General features: G+C 40.0%; 1 protein-coding gene across 1 annotated transcript in view; it reads left to right on the forward strand.

Annotated features, from left to right (window-relative positions):
* The first annotated feature begins 237 nt into the window (after nt 1-237).
* Nucleotides 238-20,529, forward strand: part of UTP6 (UTP6 small subunit processome component) — a 31,052-nt gene continuing 10,760 nt past the window's right edge. The window contains exons 1-12 of the mRNA XM_070934812.1: nt 238-368; nt 1,698-1,782; nt 7,682-7,723; nt 7,810-7,902; nt 9,775-9,822; nt 10,495-10,558; nt 12,024-12,142; nt 12,622-12,699; nt 14,926-15,007; nt 16,415-16,496; nt 18,373-18,557; nt 20,169-20,248. Coding sequence (XP_070790913.1) covers nt 277-368; nt 1,698-1,782; nt 7,682-7,723; nt 7,810-7,902; nt 9,775-9,822; nt 10,495-10,558; nt 12,024-12,142; nt 12,622-12,699; nt 14,926-15,007; nt 16,415-16,496; nt 18,373-18,557; nt 20,169-20,248 — 1,050 coding nt within the window. The 5' untranslated portion in view covers nt 238-276. The remainder of the gene's footprint in view (nt 369-1,697; nt 1,783-7,681; nt 7,724-7,809; nt 7,903-9,774; nt 9,823-10,494; nt 10,559-12,023; nt 12,143-12,621; nt 12,700-14,925; nt 15,008-16,414; nt 16,497-18,372; nt 18,558-20,168; nt 20,249-20,529) is intronic.

The raw sequence follows: 20,529 nt of genomic DNA on the forward strand, positions 1-20,529 counted from the left end.
CAAGTATTTTTCTTTTTCCTAATAACTTATAGCCAACATGCAGCACAGACGGCGTATCCCTGTTATTCCCCCCCCCCGTCCGAAACCAAAAAGGCTGCAATTATTCCAGGAGCCGCAAGGTGGAAGCATCGGGAATCCCGCGCCGCTGTAGACGGAAGGGAAAGGAGAGGCCCAGCCCTTCGAGGTAGCTGGCTGGTCGCTACAGGAAGCGGAGGGCGAGCGCTCCACGTGGGTTTCGGTCCGGCTTAGAGCTACGCTTCTCGCTTTTTGCTGGTTATGGCTGAGAGGATCGAAGAACGCATCGAGGACCGAATTCCGGAGCTAGAGCAGTTGGAGAGAGTCGGGCTGTTCACTCGTAAGGAAGTCAGGTAAAAAGCGGAGGTCTGGAAGCGGGGCGTTCACAATAACTAGGGAAGGGTGAGAAGGTGGAAGGAGACCCTAGACCAGGGACCTCTAAACTTGGCAACTTTAAGGCTTGTGGACTTCAACTCCCAGAATTCCCCAGCCAGCTATGCTGGCTGGGGAATTCTGGGAGTTGAAGTCCACAAGTCTTACAGTCGCTAAGTTTGGGGACCTCTGCCCTAGACGCTTCTACTTGCAGCATTATCTTTCTGATTAAGAATAGAATATAAACTTTATTACGGTCATCGACCAGCAATAGACATAATAAATTAAAAATAATACTGACATTAATCGTGAATAATAACATCCCTGTTATGAAAATACATGATCTCAAGCCGTTAGGGTCACTCCCTAATTTACATGAGTGGAGAGCCAATAAGTATGTGAGTAAATGTATTTTTCCAAAAATCGTTATAGATAATCTCCAAAAAATTGGCACCAGTTGACATCTATAATTCTGTAACCAATTTTTTTTCTTGTGGACATTGCAGTGACACCTTTCTGATTAAGAATAAACCATCACAAGCGTGGCTTTATACCCCCTTCTCCAATCTTGTGTCTTCCAGGTGGATTGGCATTTCTTTTAGTCCCAATACAAATGCATAAGACCACTTTAAGGGAGGCTTCTTAAAGGCTTCTTGATGGACATCCTAAAAGTCCTATATATACAGGTGGTCCTCGACTTATGCCGCAATTGAGCCTCAAATGTCTGTTGCTAAGTGAGACACTTAAGGGAGTTTTGCCCCATTTTATGACCTTGCTTGCCAGAATTGTTAATGGAGTCACGGCAGTTGTTAAGTTAGTAACACGGTTGTTAAGTGAATCTGGCTTGCCCAGGAACTTAGCTTGTTAGAAGGTCACAAAAGATCATCACAGCCCTCCCCCCCCCCCCGACACTGAAACTGTCATAAATGTGAACCAGTTGCCAAGCACTTGAATCACATGACTATGGGGATGGTGCAATGGTTGTAAGTGTGAACAGTCATGTCATTTTTTTCAGTGCTATTGTAACTTTGAACGGTCACAAAATGAACTGTTATAAGTCGAGGACAACCTGTATTTATATGTGGGTACCCTTCCATCTTCCACCTATGTTACACCACAACTTGTCCAGGGGAATTAGCTGCATAAAAAAAATTCCATCAGCTCCAACAATTGAAAGAAGCTGTGCTTGACAGGGTAGCATGGACAGCATTTGCCTATAAAGTTGCCAAAAATCAGACACGACAGAACAGTTAAAGCTACTATTAATATGAATCAGAATTTACGAAAGAATTCTGCCTTCATTTTTGCAGGGCTGTCATTAAGAAGGTCTCAGCTCTTGAATATAAGATACAGCGGAGAGCACTTCATAAGAAGGATTTCATTAGTTATATACAGGTAGTTTTCTCACACAGATCTTTTTCTGTGTATTTTTATCTGTTGATATGAATACATCTATGATACATTGTTTATTCTGCCTCTAACTACTTTAAATTGTTTCTTTCTTCAAGTGAACCTGCAATGGGATGCGATAAAATGTTACTTAGGGGAAAGGTAAACAGTCTTTCCATTAGTTCTGATGATGTCACAGGAACCTCCCAAAGCATTTACATTTTGGAAAATAGAAAACATAATTGAAATCAATTATATTTCATGAGATTTTAGGAAAATTGAAAACTATTGTAAATTCAGGCTATTTTGCATGACTTTTTTATTTAAAGTTTAAGAAATTTGGAGATCAGTAGGGAGAATGCATATAGGTAGTCCTCAATTTATGACCACAATTGAGCCCAACATTTCTTTTTCTAAGGAAGGCAGTTGTTAAGTAAGTTGTGCCTCATTTTACAACTTTTTTGTCACAGTTGTTAAGCAAATCACTGCAGTTGTTAAGAGAATCATGCGGTCATTAAGCAAATCTGGCTTTCCCCAATGATTTTGCTTGTTGGAAGCTGGCTGGGAAGAATAATGTTGATCACATGACCTGTGCAACTGTTATAAATACATGCCTGAATTTTGATCACGTGAACATGGGAACGCTGCAAAAGTTGTAAGTGTAAAAATTGCACTTTTTGCACTGTCATTGTAACTTTGAGTGGTCATTAAACAAATGGTTGTAAGTTGAGGACTACCTATATTGATAACAGAATAATGGAGATGGAAGGGACTTTGGAGCTCTTCTAGTCCAACCACCTGCTCAAGCAGGAGACCCTATATCCTATGTCAGAGGTCTTCAAACTTGGCAGCTTTAAGACTTGTGGACTTCAACTCCCAGAATTCTGGGAGTTGAAGTCCACAAGTCTTAAAGCTATGCTTAAGCTATGCTAGCTGGAGAATTCTGGGAGTTGAAATCCACAAGTTTTAAAGCTGCCAAGTTTGAAGACCTCTGTCCTATGTTGTCAGCTTTAGATTTAGATAGGTGTTTTTTTGCATAATCTGCAATATCTGTAGGTTCTGACCTATTTCAGAACTCTATTACATCCTGTCTTTAGGATGTTAAGGCAAATGACTCCAATCTCAAATTTTGTGGTATTCATAACTTTGCTGATCTTTACTGCAACAAAGTTATATATCTTCAGTGCAGGTTTAGAGCAATAAAATAATTTCCCAAACCTCCCCTCCCACCCAAATGTTTTGAACTTTATTTTCCTAATATTCATCACCACCAGCTTTGTTCCCTCCAAGGTGTGCATGCATGTGCATGCATACTAAGGAAACACATATACATAGTAAAAGTGGAGGGCACACAACATTACATTTGAAGAATGATAATAATTAGGCATGTAAAACTCTGAACTTGCAACAAGTCCTGTACAAAGTTATTGCCTCAGTTTAAGACATCTGTGCGGGTTGCTTGGTACTGCCAGGGACTGAGCAGGGATTCAGTCTGTGCTGCAGTAGCACCAAGGAAGCATCACTGCTGAGTTAAGCCAAAGCAGCTAATTTATGCCTGGGAGAGTTTGGGACAGAAGGCAGACAGCAATCCTTCCTTACCTTTGAAGTGGTAGCTGACCGGCCCTGGTCCTCAGAGCCTTCAGCTCAGGAAGGAGCACTCCCCTGCCAAGGTTTAATTTCCCTCCTTCCTCCAAAACAGGTTTAATAAATTGAATTAAATTCAGAATGCATCTAGAAAAGGAAAGGAAGCATGAGAAAAAATGAGACAAAGGTCTATCTCAATGCTTTTTTACATAACACTTTTCTTTATTTTTCCTTCCATCATAATTTCAAATTGCAAAAAAAAAAAAAAAAGAAGAAGAAGAAGAAGAAGAAGAATTTAAAATGCTTACAGAATATTGATTGCAAGTATCAGTGGCTAGCAGGTTTATAGTATAATCAGTAAGCATATGGATCTACTTTGGTGCAGTGGTTAAAGCATCAGGTTAGAAACTAGGAGGTCTAGTCTTTCCTTAGCCACAAAGCCACCCGGTGACTTTGGGCCAGTCACTTCTCATGTTAAAAAGAAGGAACTGGCAGGTCACTTTTGAAAAATTCTGCCAAGAAAAGTGCAGGGAGCAGGTTGTATGGGTTCAGCAATCTAAAATGACTTTAAGGCACAACTTTCAAGTGTGTATATGACATACTGATCCATTTTCCAGCTTCTGTATTTTAACTAAGAAGTATGTAAACATTTCAACATTTTTCTGTTGCCTATATTTGCAGTTTGTTCATAGATTTGTGCACAAATGCTTGGTTTGTCATAAATTTGAGAGAATGTTGCCTCCTGTCACTCTAAAAGCAAATTTTGTGTATAATTGATGAAGGGTCTATACTGGTAGTTCTTGACTTACAGCAGTTCACTTAGTGACCATTTGAAGATGCAATGGCACTGAAAAAAGTGACTTAGCAATAGCACTTAGACTTATATACTGCTTCACAGTGCTTTATAGCCCTCTCTAAGCAAACTGCCAAATTGCAGTCAGTCAGCAGAAGTAGCCTGCAGTACTGCATTCTAACCACTGTGTTACCAGGGCTCATAATCACTTATGACCATTTTTCACACTTATGACCATTGCAGTATCCCCATGGACATGTGATCAAAACTCAGATGCTTGGCAACTGGTTCATGCTTAAGACGGTTGCTGTGTCCCAAGGTCATGTGATCACCTTTTGCAACCTACTGACAAGCAAAGTCAATGGGGAAGCCAGATTCACTTAACAACCGTGTTGCTAACTTAGCAACTGTGGTGTGTCACTTAACAATTGTTGCAAGAAAGATTGTAAAATGGGGCCAAACTCACTTAACAAATGTGTCACAACATTAATATTTGGCTCAGTTGTGGTCGTGAGGACTATGTACATAAATGAAGACAGGAGGTAGGAGAAAGCAGCTATATTGGAGTGGGTAATGTGTGACTCATCAGATTGTTGTTGAATTTGGTTCTGATTCCATGTTTGCTAGGACTGTTTGGAATTCAGCAAGATCTGAAGGTGTGTTAACAATGTAAGAAACCTGCACCAAGCCAAGCCGTTGACCCACTTTGCTGAATATTGCTTAGCGTTACTATTCTCCAGGCTTTCAGTCCTACCTAGAGGTATTTCACTGGGAGCTTATGAAGGGATTACTTGTCACTCAGCTATGATCCTTCCCTATAAAAAATAGATTATTTGAGATGTGGCAGGCCTAATAGATTATTAATTGGAAAAAATAATATTACATTAAATGTAAGGAGAGGAATACAGAAAATGTACATTCGTTCATACAAATGAGCCACGCTGCAGACTGATGGAAGTAGATTGAGGAAAGCGGAGCAAAGCTTCCCTGCAAGGGAATGATGGGTAGACCTTGTTATATTCTCCCCTCCCTCCCCTTTGGGGAAGCAGTTAAGTAGAGAATCTCTTGGGGACATGGACAATATATAAATTTAATAAAACAAACAAAGCATGAGGATCTAAGCAGGTGAGTAACCTGAACAATACATTCTGTTTACAAACAGATACTTTGTTCTGTTTCAGAACAAAGCTGAATTGATAACATTTCTTTATTTTAGAATGCCAAATGATTATAAATGGGGGTAACAACTACATCTTACAGTGTGAATTGCAGGTGGTCCTCAACTTATGACCACAATTGAGCCCAAAATTTATGTTGTCAAGTGAGAAATTTGTTAAGTGAGCTTTGCCCCATTTTACGACTTTTCTTGCCACATTTGTTAAGTGAATCACTGCAGTTGTTAAATTAGTACCGTAACATGGTTAAGTGAATCTGGCTTCCCCATTGTCTCTGCTTGTCAGAAAGTTGCAAAAAGTGTTCACATGACCCCAGGACACTGCGACCGTCATAAATATGAACCAGTTGACAAGCATCCCAGTGTAAATCATGTGACCATGGGGAATGCTGCAATGGTCATAAGTGTGAAAAATGGTCATAAGTCACTTGTTTCAGTGCTGTTGTAACTTTGAATGGTCACTAAATGAACTGTTGTAAGTTGAGGACTACCTGTATTTTTGATCAGGCTGTTGATCACATAGTATCTTTTGAGACTGCTGGTTGATCCTCTCATTCCATTTACTGTATTTTCCGGCGTATAAGACGACTGGGCGTATAAGACGACCCCCAACTTTTCCTGTTAAAATATAGGGTTTGGGCTATACTCGCCATATAAGACTACCCCTCTTCCAATGCACACCAAATAAAAATTAAAAAACATCAACTGGCTCACCTACAATGTAAAAGCAGCTGTGCTAGACCCAAAATGGCCCCTGCAACAAGCAGGAACCTCACACAGCCACAAAAAGCCCCCCCAAAAAACTTTCACACTCTAAACACACACAACACAACACAACTGGCTCACCCACAATGTAAAAGCAGCTGTGCTATTCCCAAAATGGCCCCTGCAACAAGCAGGAACCTCACACAGCCACAAAAAGCCCCCCCAAAAACGTTCACACTCTACACACACACAACACAACTGGCTCACCCACAATGTAAAAGCAGCTGTGCTAGACCCAAAATGGCCCCTGCAACAAGCAGGAACCTCACACAGCCACAAAAAGCCCCCCCAAAAAACTTTCACACTCTAAACACACACAACACAACACAACTGGCTCACCCACAATGTAAAAGCAGCTGTGCTAGACCCAAAATGGCCCCTGCAACAAGCAGGAACCTCACACAGCCACAAAAAGTCCAAAAAACCAACTTTCACACTTTACACACACAAAATTCCACATACAGCTTTGTGAGATTTTGTGTGTTTGTGTAGTTAGAGTGAAACACTACAGAAACACACTAAATCTCAGAAAGCTGCACAAATATTATTTTATTTTATTTTATTTTTATTTTTATATGAAAGCTAAATTTAAAACTTCCTAAACTTTAAATGGCTAGGTCTAAAAAAGAACAACTAAAAAAACACCAATTGACTATTTTTTTTAAAGCTCCCAAAGGGGAAAAAAACTTACCCAATAGAACAGGGGTCTCTAACTTTGGCAACTTTAAGACTTGTAGACTTCAACTCCCAGAATTCCTCAGCCAGCTTTGCTTTGCTGGCTGAGGAATTCTGGGAGTTGAAGTCCACAACTCCCTGCTTGCTTGATTGCTGATTGCTGATGGAATAGATTCAGGCAAGCGAAGCAAGGCAAGCGTTGGGACTAGCAGCTGAGGTAAGCAAGCTGGAGGGGGGAAACTTTTTATATTTTACATGGCTCTGGCCATCCCAGCTGAGTTGCAGGGAACTCAGCTGGGATCGTCAGAGCTGGGATCGTCAGAGTAAAAGGGAAAAGACTTTTTTCCTTTTACATGGTTTCTGGCGATCCCAGCTGAGTTGCAGGGAACTCAGCTGGGATCGTCAGAGCTGGGATCGACCGTCAGAGCTGGGACCGTCAGAGCCATTTAAGGCTCGTCAGAGCCTTTCGTGCTGGTCTGCCTGGTTACAGGAGAACGACACCCGGCGTATAAGACGACCCCCGACTTTTGAGAAGATTTTCATGTGTTAAAAAGTCGTCTTATACGCCGGAAAATACGGTACTTTTTAGCCTTCTGCAAACTTTGGGGTTTCCCAAATGGTATTAATACTTGCCAGGAAAGACCAGGACAGTAAATCTTGGGCTTCTATCTTGCAAATACCTTCATTAGTGTGGATAGTACTTGGCTGCCTAAGAATCAGCATTCAAAAATGACTGCTATTAATTTATTGGATTGGGGGATTAGAGTAATTCTTGATTAATCACTTGTGTTATTGGCAGCGTGCTTCACTTGTAACTGTTATACGTTCTAGAAATGCTAAAAATGTAAAGCTTGACAGTGACAATCTATTCAGCATGGTAATCCTTGAATTATTGTTGATCTTTTTTCTCGCAGTATGAAATCAACCTCTTGGAACTGATTAAAACACGAAGACTGGTAAGTTACCCAGGGATTGATCATTTGAAAAAGCGTATGGAGATTTTAAAATCTGTACCAGTGACAGATCTGTTCTTTTCCTTTAGCGCATAGGATATTCATTTAAGAAAGAAGAGATTGAATATTCCATTGTGCAAAGAATCCATGGTGTTTTCAAGCGTGCTACAACAAAATGGAAGGTAAACCTATTGTTATTACAGAAATTGCTTTTTTCTAATTTTTGGATACTATTAAAAATAAACAAATAGAATCATCTTTATGTGTGAATCAGATACCTACATCAAAAATTAGCATATGCACTCTCTCCATGTTTATTTAGATAAAGTTTTCTTGTACAGCTCACCAGTGTGTGTTATTGGCAGGCACATGACATTTGGCTAGGTAGTAAGTAAGCTCATTGGCCAGAAAAATGATTATTTTTTATTATTACCATTGTAGTTTTGAACAATTGCTAAACAAGGTAGCTGCTAAATGAGGAGTGGCTGTATCTAGTTTTTAATACTGAATTTCCTGTTTTTCATTATAAAATATATGACACGGGATTATACAGGTATATAGGTAGTCCTTGCTTACAAGTCACTTATTCAATGACTGTTTAAAGCTGTGAATGAACAAATGGTACTTGCAACTGGTCCTCAGAGTTCTGGCCATTGCAGCATCCCTGCAGTCACATGATCATGATTCAGGTGTTTTCAATCAAATTGTGTTTACAATAGTTGCAGTGTCCTGTAGTCACATGATCACCATTTACAACCTTCCCTGCCAGCTTCCCACAAGCAAAATCAATGGGGAAGTGGACAGGAGAAATTTGCAAGTCGCTCTGGTAATTCCACCTTTGCTTTCCTGTGCATTCTGCTATGCCCTCTTTCCCTTGGCCTCCCTGCACTAGTGCAGATCTCACATGTCTTCCCTTGGCCTCCTTGTGTTTACGCAGCACTATAGCATACCCTTCCCCAATTTACATGAGACCAACACAGGACCTCCCCCACCTGGGGGGGGCATTCCCATGCTCCTTACCTGGGACTCCCACTGCTTTCCACTTAACACCTGTATGTCTTGGGGTTATGATGGCAACTGGGATTTCCTGGATTACATCACTTGGTATCGTCAATCCTGGTCCCAATTGCCATCATAACCCAAGGACTACCTGTAAATACCCTCCCTCCCCAGAATGACAGGAGCGATGGGAATTGCAGTTTAATTTCATTTAGTTGTTTTGTGGAGTGTTACATGGCATTGATTGCCTTCCAGCAAGACCTGGGTGAAGCATGGAAGGGAAGCTTTAAAGTACAGCAATTTCTATATAGATTCTAAACATTGTTAGATATTTTCCATGAGCGGCGTAGTGGCCTAATGGCGAAGTCTCTCACCTCCCATTTGGAAGGTTAAGAGTTCGATCCTAGGTAGGGGCAAATGTTTCTCTCCTAGGGTGCAAAGAAAAAAAGTGGCAGGAGTCCCAGGTAAGAATTGCGGGAAGGTGGAGTGAGTTTGGGAGGCCTAGCACAGGCAACACATGAGTCAAGGGATATTGGAGAAGGACTGGAGAAGCCCAGCATAGGTTGCCTGTGGGTTAAGGGAGGCTGGGGAAGGGTTTGGGAGATCCACTGCAGGTCACACAGGAAGGAGTGAGTTACCAGAGCGATTTGTGACCTTTCCTGTTGGCTTCCCCAATGACTTTGCTTATCAGAAGTTGGCAGGGAAGGTTGCAAATGGTGATCACACAGTTCCCTGTGATGTTATAATCACAAGCAGGGCGCTATAATGCCCGGATCGTGATTGTGTGATAGCAGGGGCTGGAGCTTTTGAATATTGATCCTGCATTCATTTTTTCAGCACCACTGTAATTTTGAATAGTCACTGAACGAATGTAGGTAAGCTGAGGACTACTTGTATCTGTATAGGCATCTCTAATTTCAAAATGCTTGCTTTATTTGTCTCTTTTCCTCCCTTTTTCTTTTCCTTCCAATTCCTGATGATCTAGAGAGCATTGGAATGAATGAGTGGTCATGAGTTCTCAGCTGATTCTTTTTCCCTTTGTCTCACTTCAACAGGATGACCTTCAGCTGTGGCTGTCTCATATTGCATTTTGCAAGGAATGGGTGAGTGGATATAATTTTCTTGTAAACAATTTGTACTTTATTATTTGAACTGAGCTTCCTCCTTTTAATTTTTATACAGCAGTGCACTGTCCCATTTATTGGAATATGCATCTTGAATGTAGCATTTGCAGTATAAAATGCTTTGGGTCTCCAAAGGAATTAGTTAAGGGCAGGAAGCAAAACCATCAGTTGTGGGCCAAATAGACATTCAGGACAAGATACTTAATTTTGATACTCCGTTTGTGGGACTTACGCGGTTAGTAAAGTATTCCTTTTTCTCTTCTGGAAATTATATCAAAAGTATTGCTGGAGAGTCTTGGCTATATGAAAATTGTAGAGTCAAAATTGGTTTGTTTGTTAATTAAGCTAAGTCAATTAACTCATACAATCTGCCAAGAAGTAAGAGAATATGTACATTTCTGGATGATTAGGGATATTGTTTCTTTTACTTCTCCTTTCCAAATTTAGTGCTATTTAATTGTTCCCAATCATTCCCAATTTTAATTATGGGAAATATAGATACAATGAGTTCAATTCTTGCTTCAATCCATTGAAGGCTTGCATCTGTCTCTACTCCTGTTAGATCAAGAAAATTCATATCCTCTGCAGTGAAAATGATTTGGTTTCATATTGAAATGCTTAACTACAATCATGTTTTCTGTTTCCTTACAGAACAAGAAAATACAGCTGAGCAAGGTGTTTTCTTCCATGTTAGCCCTTCATCCCAACAAACCAGGTACATGGATTATCTCCATGTCCATAATTCTTCCTGCAAGAAGCACAAACCTTTTTAATTGCTAGTCCTAGGACATATAAACAGAACTTGGTTGATGAAGTTGAGGATATCTGGGGTATGAGGTTTTTTTTATATGTTTTTAATTACAGGTAGGCCTATGTGACTATAATGAAGCCTACCTATTATGGTTGTGATGGTCATAAAGCAGATTATGGAACTAGACCCAATGTTATAATGTATAATGTTTGGTGGTTCTGTTAAATGAACGCTGTGGTCATTAAGCAAAATGTATTGTTCACCATGGGGCTTTTTTTGCTGCAAACTGGAAGTAAACGCTAGCTTTTGACAAATCTGTGGTAGATTATAGCCATGTGATCACAGGATGCTGCAAACTTTGGAACTGGATTGTAAGTATCTTTTGGGGTGGTCCGTTGTAACTTTTAATGGTTGCTAAGTGGCCAGCTATAAGTCAAGGACTACCTGTATTGTTTTAAATGTGGTTTAATTTCACATTATTTACACACACACACACACACACACAATGGGAATTTTTGATAATTCTGGCTTTTGCAGAAGTGGTTTGACACGAATGTATTTCAAGAAGGATTTGTTTATTCAGAGGGATAGAATCAAGATCACGTGAAGTGTTAATACCACTTTATAATGCCTTGGTAAGGACACACGTGGGGTACTGCATCCAGTTTTGGTTGCCACGATGTAAAAACGACATTGAGACTTTAGAAAGAGTGCAGAGAAGAGCAACAAAGATGATTAGGGGACTGGAGACTAAAACATGAAGAACGGTTGCAGGAACTGAGTATGTCTAGTTTGATGAAAAGAAGGACTAGGGGAGACATGATAGCAGTGTTCCAATATCTCAGGGGCTGCCACAAAGAAGAGGGAGCGAAGCTATTCTCCAAAGCACCTCAGGGTAGAACAACAAGCAATGGGTAGAAACTAATCAAGGAGAGAAAGAACCTAGAGCTAAGGAGGAATTTCCTGTCAGTTAGAACAATTAATCGGTGGAACAACTTTCCTCCAGAAGTTGTGAATGCTACAACACTGGAAGTGTTTAAGAAGATGTTGGATAACCATTTGTCTGAAGTGGTGTAGGGTTTCCTGCCTAAGCAGGGGGTTGGACTAGAAGACCTCCGAGGTCCCTTCCAACTCTGTTATTCTATTCTAAAAGTGTTACAGAAATGAAACATACATGACCCATGCTGAAATATGAAATTGGGTATACAATGCATCATTTTGTCTAGGAATCATCGTAACGTTATCTAGCATGGAATAGGAACCTCTGACTTTCCCACATTGCTGAGTTACAACTTCCCTCTTCCTTGGCCATGCTTGCTTGGCTGTTGTAAACAGCAAAGATTAAGCATTTCTTTTTGGGTTGACCTCTAGTTTGATGCCCCATTCTGTATTGGCTGTCTTAAATAACCTTTTCTGTCTCTTTAATCAGCTTTGTGGATCATGGCTGCAAAATGGGAGATGGAAGACCGCCTGTCATCAGAAAGTGCTCGGCAGTTGTTCCTTCGTGCATTGCGTTTCCATCCTGAATCTCCTAAACTTTATCAAGAGGTAGGCAGCTGATTCTCTCTCCCTCCTCTCTCTGCAGTAGCATATAGGACAAACACAGATGATCTGTTCCTGGTCACGAAGAATAAAATATCATCAGGGGTTGTTCATCTTTGCTGGGAAATTTTATCTTTGAGTTATAGCTTATAAGGTATTCTTGGGTGTACAGGTAGACCTTGCTTAAGTGCCTTATTTAGCAACTGTTCAAAGTTACCACAGCACTGAAAAAGCAACTTTATGGCCTCACATTCATGACCGTTGCAGCGTAATCAAGACAAAAGTGTTGTTGGGGTGCATATATAATTTTGAGTCCTTGCAATCATTCTTAAAGGATGTGACTATTTGAGTTAACAGTGCTTTAAGCACAGTATTAACAAGGACCTCTTTTTAACCAGAAAGCTATGATAATGTTCTTTGTAATCGTTGAATGCCTTGATACATTATTAATTCTCTTCCCCTTCCTTTTCCTTTTCCTTTCCTAGTATTTTAGAATGGAGCTGATGCATGCAGAAAAGCAAAGGAAAGAGAAGAAAGAATTTGAGCAAGCAAAGATAGATTTAGTAAGAAATCATTATGTTTGTTATCAAAAATATTTCTCTCTCTCTCTCCATGGTACTTATTTAATTTAAATTGTCAAGTGGAAACATTTGAACTGTCAGTTTGTGGTGAGAATAATTATTGCATATTTGTGCGGTGCTTTCCTGCACTTGCTATAGTTTAATAAATGAATCCAACAATGCCTATCTGTCGTGCACACCTGGGCTTCAAAGCAGATTGCCTGACTAAGAAGAAATTCACTCACATTCTTTTCTTGCCTAATTTTGATGTCTTTTCATTGCTAAATCAGGAATGTGAAAACACAGCAGATAAACAGTGGAAGGATTTTATTAGTAGGCAGTGGTTGTTATCAAAGGTGGGATGCAAATGAGATCACATTTCATTGCTTCCATTTGCACGTCTAGAGGTCATAACTTGTATAAACATGTACCAGGTGTTTGTTTTTTTTTTTAAAAAAGTCTATTTTAGATTCTTCTTTCATTGAATTAGAACCCATCCAATTCCAAGATTTTGTAGCAGGTAAACAATATGGCCTTCCCAATACCTAAGCACCAAAAACCGACAAGGAAAAAATGTTTTACATTGTTAGCAAGTTACTGGAGTTTGACAGGTCTTTGTTTTTAAAACCTTTCTTCTACCCTTCAGTTGCTCATTGAAAGCAGCTGCACCAGAAAGGTAAACCATGACTTACAATTAGATGTGGTAATGCTGTTGTTGGGCCATGTTAGAGATATTGTTTAAAGAAGAGATACTTGTTTTTCTTAACAATGCCCCACCAATCAATTGCAATTGATTCCACATGGAAACATTGTAATCCCCCCATAATGCCAGGCATGATTTTTGAGGTCTATTTGGCAATGCTAATTAATATCAGGGAAAGAAGAATATGATGCCTTGATTTGAATCTCACTGAAAGATGGAATTGATTAGGAGGTACTTGAATATTAGAGTTCAAGATTCTGTACCATCATTTGCTTTATATTAGGAATGATAGATCAAGTTTGACAGAGTATGATAGAAAGATCAGAATGCCATAAGGCTTTCTTTTAAAAATTGTTCCTTTGGTGGATTATGACGTATGGTTTAATTCTGCCAAATCACCTTTATTTTAAAAAAAAGACAAAGGAAAGAAAATGGCTGTGCCAATTTTCAACATATGTAGTCAGTTTGGAATAGAAGAGCCTTGGTACTACAGTGGTTTAAAGCACCCTGTTATTAACACAGCTGCCTGCAATTTACTGCTGGTTCGAATCTCTCCAAGGCTCAAGGTTGACTCAGCCTTCCATCCTTTCTAAGGTAGGTTAAATGAGGACCCAGTTTGTGGGGGCAATAAGCTGACTTTGTATAAAATATACAAAAGTATGAAGGCTATTGCTGAGCACATTGTAAGCCGCCCTGAGTCTCCGGAGAAGGGCGGCATATAAATCAAATTAAAAAAAAAAATATATATATATATACTCTTCAGTTCTGAGCTCAGTTAATTGTTTTCTATGATGGCCTTCTCCAGAGAGAGAGAGAGAGAGAGAGAGAGGGATCGAGAGAGAGAGAGAGAGAGAGGGAGAGAGGGAGGGAGGGAGAGAGCATGTGGTTCTCTGTTCTGTGTAGCGCTGTGTTCCAGAAGGGACTGTTATCTTTTCCACAGCAGAGAACGTTCGGTATGAAAATAACTACTCAGAAGTCACAGCTGGTACAGAATGCAATCGCTGGCCTGCTGATAGATAAGAGCAGTTCCTCCCAAATTCCACTGCAGGAATTGTCACTAGGGTTATATAGGCATCATCCAAAATGTTGGGTTTGACACTTACAGAACCCTAAATGGCTTGGCCTTGAGATCCATTCAAGATTGCTTTCTGGCCTCATTCCAGAAGATAGCTGAGGGTTTTTGAAACCTGAAGTTGCCTTACATTTGTGGGTTACCTGTAGGACAATTGTGTTCATGTTTACAGACAATGGTGGGGTGGGTTTTTTTTTTGTTTTTTTGTATTATCACTGCTTTTATTTGTATGGGTTTTGTGGTAGTAAAGCTCACAAAGTCTTTGAATACTGGAAGCATAGAAATAACATGCACATGCGATGTTATCCTGACATTGGGAGATATCTGGCCTCCCTGTTTTATGCAAACATTACAGCCCTCCAGAGTGTCGCTGCTGAAGCCTTGGCCAGATGCTGTAAAAATTCCAAGAAATAAAACGTTAATCATAAAAGAGCCGTTTTCTCTTGATGTGTAGGGTGAGTTCAGTTTTTCTGAGGACATCCTTAATGCTGAACTGGCTAGAATTGTCTACAGAAATGCAATTGAGAAAATCAAAGGTAACCTATTACTCTTTAACTTGTAATCATACCCACTTGTACATTGTTTTGTTGTTCTTTTATTTTTGAAAATGAGTATAGTTCATCTTAATTTTTTAAATATTTGGTTGCTTCAAGTCATTTTCAACTTTCTGGATTGATCCCTGCAGTTTCCTTAGTAAGATTTCAGAAGTGGTTTGCCATTGCCTTCTCCCTAAGGCTGAGAGGGAGTGACTGGCCCAAGATTACCCAGCTGGTTTTCTGTCTAAGGCAGGATTGGAACTCAGTCTCCCAGTTTTTAACCCAGTGCCTTAACTACTACACCAAACAGCTCAATGGTGCCTTCTTGATGCATCGAAATCTGGTCAGAATGGTTGGTTAGATGAATTAGCTAGTCAGCTATCTACGAGTCCTAAAAATGCAGAAATTCATAAGTGAGCAAATACAGATAGTCTTCGACTTGCAACAGTTCATTTAGTGACTGTTCAAAGTTACAAACATCACTGAAAAAAGTGACTTATGACCATTTTTCACACTTGCAGCATCCCCACAGTCATGATTAAAATTCAGACGCTTGGCAACGGACTCATATTTATGACAATGGCAAATGTCCCAGGGTCATGTGAACACCTTTTACGACCTTCTGACAAGCAAAGGCAATGAGGAAGCCAGATTCATTTAACAACTGGATTGCTAACTTAACAACTGCAGTGATTCACTTAACAACTGAGGCAAGAAAAGCCATAAAATGTGGCAAAGCTCATTTAACATCTGTCTCACTTAGCAACAGACATTTTGGGCTCAATTGTGGTCATAACTTGAGGACTACCTGTATTTTCTTCAAGCATTGGGGAGATACCTTTTCTCTATGCAGTATTCGTCTAGGGTAAAAATGCTCTTCCTTTTGTGGGTTTGGGGTAGACGTGCTTCAATTTTTTAAAACGTTGATGTTCTTTGGGTCAATAAGCATATCTGGAATTTTAAGCGTGTGTCATTGGTTGATTAACAAAGTAGCTAATGCTGATGAGACTGGGAAACAAGTAATTGGCTAAGAAAATGAATAGGGGGAACAGACAGAGTCTGAGGATAATAATTTGCATATGTGATGTCACAAATTGCAACAGAATATTCATTTCAAAGAAAATCTAGTTACTGACACTTGATTTGCATATAAGTAAGAGAAAAATACCGATGTACCCAGGCAAAATGTACACAGCAAATATACCCTAGATAAAAATCACAGGGCCTGAATATTTTCTTGACAGTACGGTACAGGGAGTTTATTTTGCAACATGCCAGCACCCCATTTATGTTAGATGGGGCAAGGAGCCTAGGAATGCCAAAGGAGGTAGGGGTACAATTAGGGGAGCTGCAATTCTGATTATGATGCTTAGAATACCCTGATTAATATATCCTTCTTCATTATAGGTGCAGAGTTTGCACTATCGCTTCTGTCAATTGCAAAACGTTTTGATTTTACACAAGATCTTCAGAAAGAAATCCTTGAAAAGTAAGTTCTGGGTGTGGTTTGCACCCTCTTAGTGTTCAGCAGCCATTATTCTATCATGTGTTAGTCTACTCCAAAAGACCCTGCATGTTTAAGGCTTAGAATGATTTCACCATCTTCCAGAAGTCAGGATTAGATTAATTGTATAACCTGCTCTCGTTTTTGGTTTGGCTCTAGCAAAACCAAATCCTATTTCTCTTCAACTAAGATGCTCCAGTGCAAAAATGCAAGTGTTGTTATTATCTTGGCTCTGTTTTTAATTTATAAGATTTTAATATGTATTTAAAAAGTAAAATTTTTGAGTACTTGGCAGTGGCTTACATTTGGGCAGATTTTCATTTCTTAGGCTGTAGCCATTTTTCAAATTCCCTTTTTTTCCTGGAAAGCTCAGCCAGGTGAGAACTGCAGCATCAGCCTTGCTCCCTTCTGGGGAAAACAGGTTAAAAGTGACTGTGCTTTGAAATATTCTGTTTCCAGTCAGGGTGCTCAGTTGTTTTTAACTCTGATATTCTGGTGAATATATGTTGATATTGATTATTGTGAATGTTTTCTAATGCAGCTTTTTAAATGTAAGCTGTTTTCAAATCCTTGGAAAGGAAGACAGGTTTAGCATACCATAAAAAAGGGAAAATTTCTTCAAGTCTCGGCATTTATTAGCACAGCCTTGCTTTTAAACAGATATCTAACAGCTGATGTAATTTGTTTTATTTATTTTCGTACATACATATATATTGCCCATCTTGCTATCCAAGATGTGCCATTTATATCCACAAACAGCAGAATCTTCAAGCCACGATCAACTGTGCGAAAATATTTATTTGCCCATTTAATTGTCTGGATTTGCCTTATATGCCTGCGTGAATTATGTGACTTAAAATAAAAATAATAGTAAGGAACAACATAATTTAGGAGCTATGGTCCAGAAAAGAGCATGTCTGTCCCCCCCCCTTTTATCTATTTGTATTTATTTTTTATGGCATCCTGACTTTCACCTGGTAACTCAACGTGCTGTAGCTTACTTTGTTTATTCTTACAACAGTACAATGGTGACATTTATTGTGCTGAGACAGAAAGTAGATAAAATTATCAAATGAGTTCTGTGGTCAGATGGGCCTCCCGAGTCATTTCATTCTGGGTCCATCATCTTAGCTGTGAGTACAATTGAGTATAAACAACTGATAAGCATAAATCTGTTTGGATTTATGGTATGTATCTCCCTTGCACTAAAAAAATGCCCTTGATCTTCATAACTATGTTGTGTCTGCAGGGGCTTTGGTTAGGAGATAACTGTTTTTTAGCACTGGTGTGTACAAATTCCTTTTAAGGCTTCTAGCATGGGAAAAGAAAATGTGTTATCTAACCCATTTCTTGCTGTGCAAAGTTTCCCATTTTCTAGGACGGGTGGGCAGCTATGGCCCCTTTACGACCTGTGGATTTCAACTCCCAGAATTCCTGAGCCAGCCATCAATCCTCAGAGTTGAAGTCCACAAGTCATAAAGGGGCCATAGTTGTCCACCACCCTTGTTGTAGGAGGTATGTGCGTATTTAACACAATGAGCATGTCAGTGGGACTGCTACCGTCTGAAGGGATGTAATTGTAATGTAGAACACAGAAGCAGGAACACGTCCTTCCCAGATCACTTGGCTCGGCTTGTGTAGAGCTCGTAGTAGTTTGCCAGTCTTCGGAATATCCAAAGTACTTATAGCTGAAGATATATTCTTGTTTCTATGCACACTGTGTGAGTTCTGTTAGCATAAGCAAAACGTTCCCGCTTATGGTTGCTTACCTTTTATGGAACAAAAGCGCTCACAATTATGCCAGAGCTTTATAGGAAGGGAGTCACTCATAGCTAATAGCATAGTGCAACTTTTCTTTTAGCTTGCAGGCAACGTACGACAACGATCCTCTTGTGTGGGATTTCATGGCACGGCGGGAACTGGAGATGGAATCCCCACCTCCTTCAGAACAACCTAAGTCGAAACAGTCCAAGGCTTTAGAGGTTGCCCGCAAAGAAGAACGGTGTTGCATTGTATTTGAGGAGGCAATCACACACCTTCCCACTGGTTAGACTTTTTTTTTCCCCCTGGATATTAAAACTTGCTTGTTTCCCCTTCCCCCCCACCCTTCAATTCTTATAACTGAGTTTCTGACTTCATTCTGAAGCTATGGATTTGAGAACAGCAAATACAGGTAGTCCTTGATTTACAACGGTTCATTTAGTGACCGTTCAAAGATACAGTGGCACTAAAAAGTGACTTATGACCATTTTTCACACTTACGAGCGTTGCAGCATCCCCATGGTCACGTGATTTACATTCAAACATTTGGCAGCTGACTCACATTTATGACAGCGGCAGTGTCCTAGAGTCATGGGATTCCCTTTTGTAGCCTTCTGACAAGCAAAGTCAACCGGGGAAGCCAGATTCATTTAGCAACTGTTTTACTAATTTAACAACTGCAGAGATTCACATAACAACTATGACAAGGGAAGCCATACCGTGTTGTGGGGCAAAACTCACTTAAGAACAGTCTCACTAAGCATTAGACATTTTGGGCTCAGTTGTGGTCGTAAGTCGAGGACTACCTGTAGTGCAAAATGATTTAATCCCACCTCCACTGTTTATATGGGAATTTAGTTGGAATTTCAGCAGATATTAACACCTGTTAGCACTTATCTAAGAAGGACTGTGGAGAAGCACTTTTCACCCATGTCTTTGTGTGTCCACAAAGTGTTTATCTTCTGTGAGTCCTTTGAGGTAGTCCAGAGAAGAAACAAACTATGAATACAAACACCAGCTTTATTGTAAGGCTTAGGTAACAGAATCCTGCACGTCTGAAAACACCTCTCCCCTCCCTTTTTTTTATTTTTCAGCAAACTAGGGAGCATCCCTTCCTAAACATTTTCCACACCTCTTTTCCTCCTATGGGCTGCTTTTTGCAGGCTGGCTCTTCCTGTCATTAAGCCTGCAAATTGCTTTATTTCAGTTTTGTACTAATAGAGCCTATCCAGCAAAGGCCCCCACCTTTTTTCTTCCTAAAGTCCACACATTCAAATCTTCTAGTACCCATTTCTAATGTACTCTTGCAGTGAAATGAGAAGGAACATGAGAAGGATATGGTGGCGCAGTGGTTAGAGTGCAGTACTGCAGATTACTTCTGCTGATCACCGGCTGCCAGCAGTTCGGCAGATTGAATCTCACCAGGCTGAAGGTTGACTCAGCCTTCCATCCTTCCAAGGTCCGTAAAATGAGGACCCAGATTGTTGGGGGCAATATGCTGATTCTGTAAACCGCTTAGAGAGAGGGCTGCAAAGCACGATGAAGCGATATATAAGTCTAAGTGCTATTGCTATTGCTATATGGCAGTTTGCACCCTTAACAGTTTCCTTGTCACACTTTGGTATTGTCTCTGTAAGTCAACTGCATGTGATTTCTACAAGGAAGCTAAGTGGGCTTTGTATGCTGATTTATGAGGAAGATGCAGAGCACCACAGCGCTCTCTTGAGGCTTAATGTGGTAATGCCACATCTGCTGAAGGAGGAAAAGAGTCTTGTGATGAATTAGCAGAACTGATGCTGACTTGAAACTTATTCAGAAGTTAGTCCGTGCTTCATAGATGCAAGTAAATTTGACTTGGGTTTTCAGAAGAAATAACAAGTATTTTGAATTCCACAGAGGAAATGTGGAAGTGTTATGTCACTTTTACCTTGGAAAGATGTAACCGGAAGACCAACAGTGAAGAATTACGGCAAAAGGTAAATGCTTTGCCTTTGGATTAATACAGGTTTCTTCTGTTATTGATGCTGCTATTTCTCCTGGAGGGACTTCATTGGGAAGTCACTCAGTTCCCAGCCTGAAAAAGCTTTTAGAAAATTGATTTATTAAATAGAATATTAAGACTTGATTAAGAGAGACAGACTTCAGTGAAGTAAACAATGATCTGGAATGTGTGTGGCTTCAATTTGTATAGTTTGCCTGTGCTTATCTGTTCTTATGATTTTAATGAGGCATGGTCAGAATTGCCATCCCATGTCTA

The sequence above is a fragment of the Pituophis catenifer genome, unplaced genomic scaffold (assembly GCF_029215685.1).
Source record: "Pituophis catenifer annectens isolate HBS135680 unplaced genomic scaffold, rPitCat1.0.hap2 SCAF_2, whole genome shotgun sequence".
Classification (NCBI taxonomy): domain Eukaryota; kingdom Metazoa; phylum Chordata; class Lepidosauria; order Squamata; family Colubridae; genus Pituophis; species Pituophis catenifer.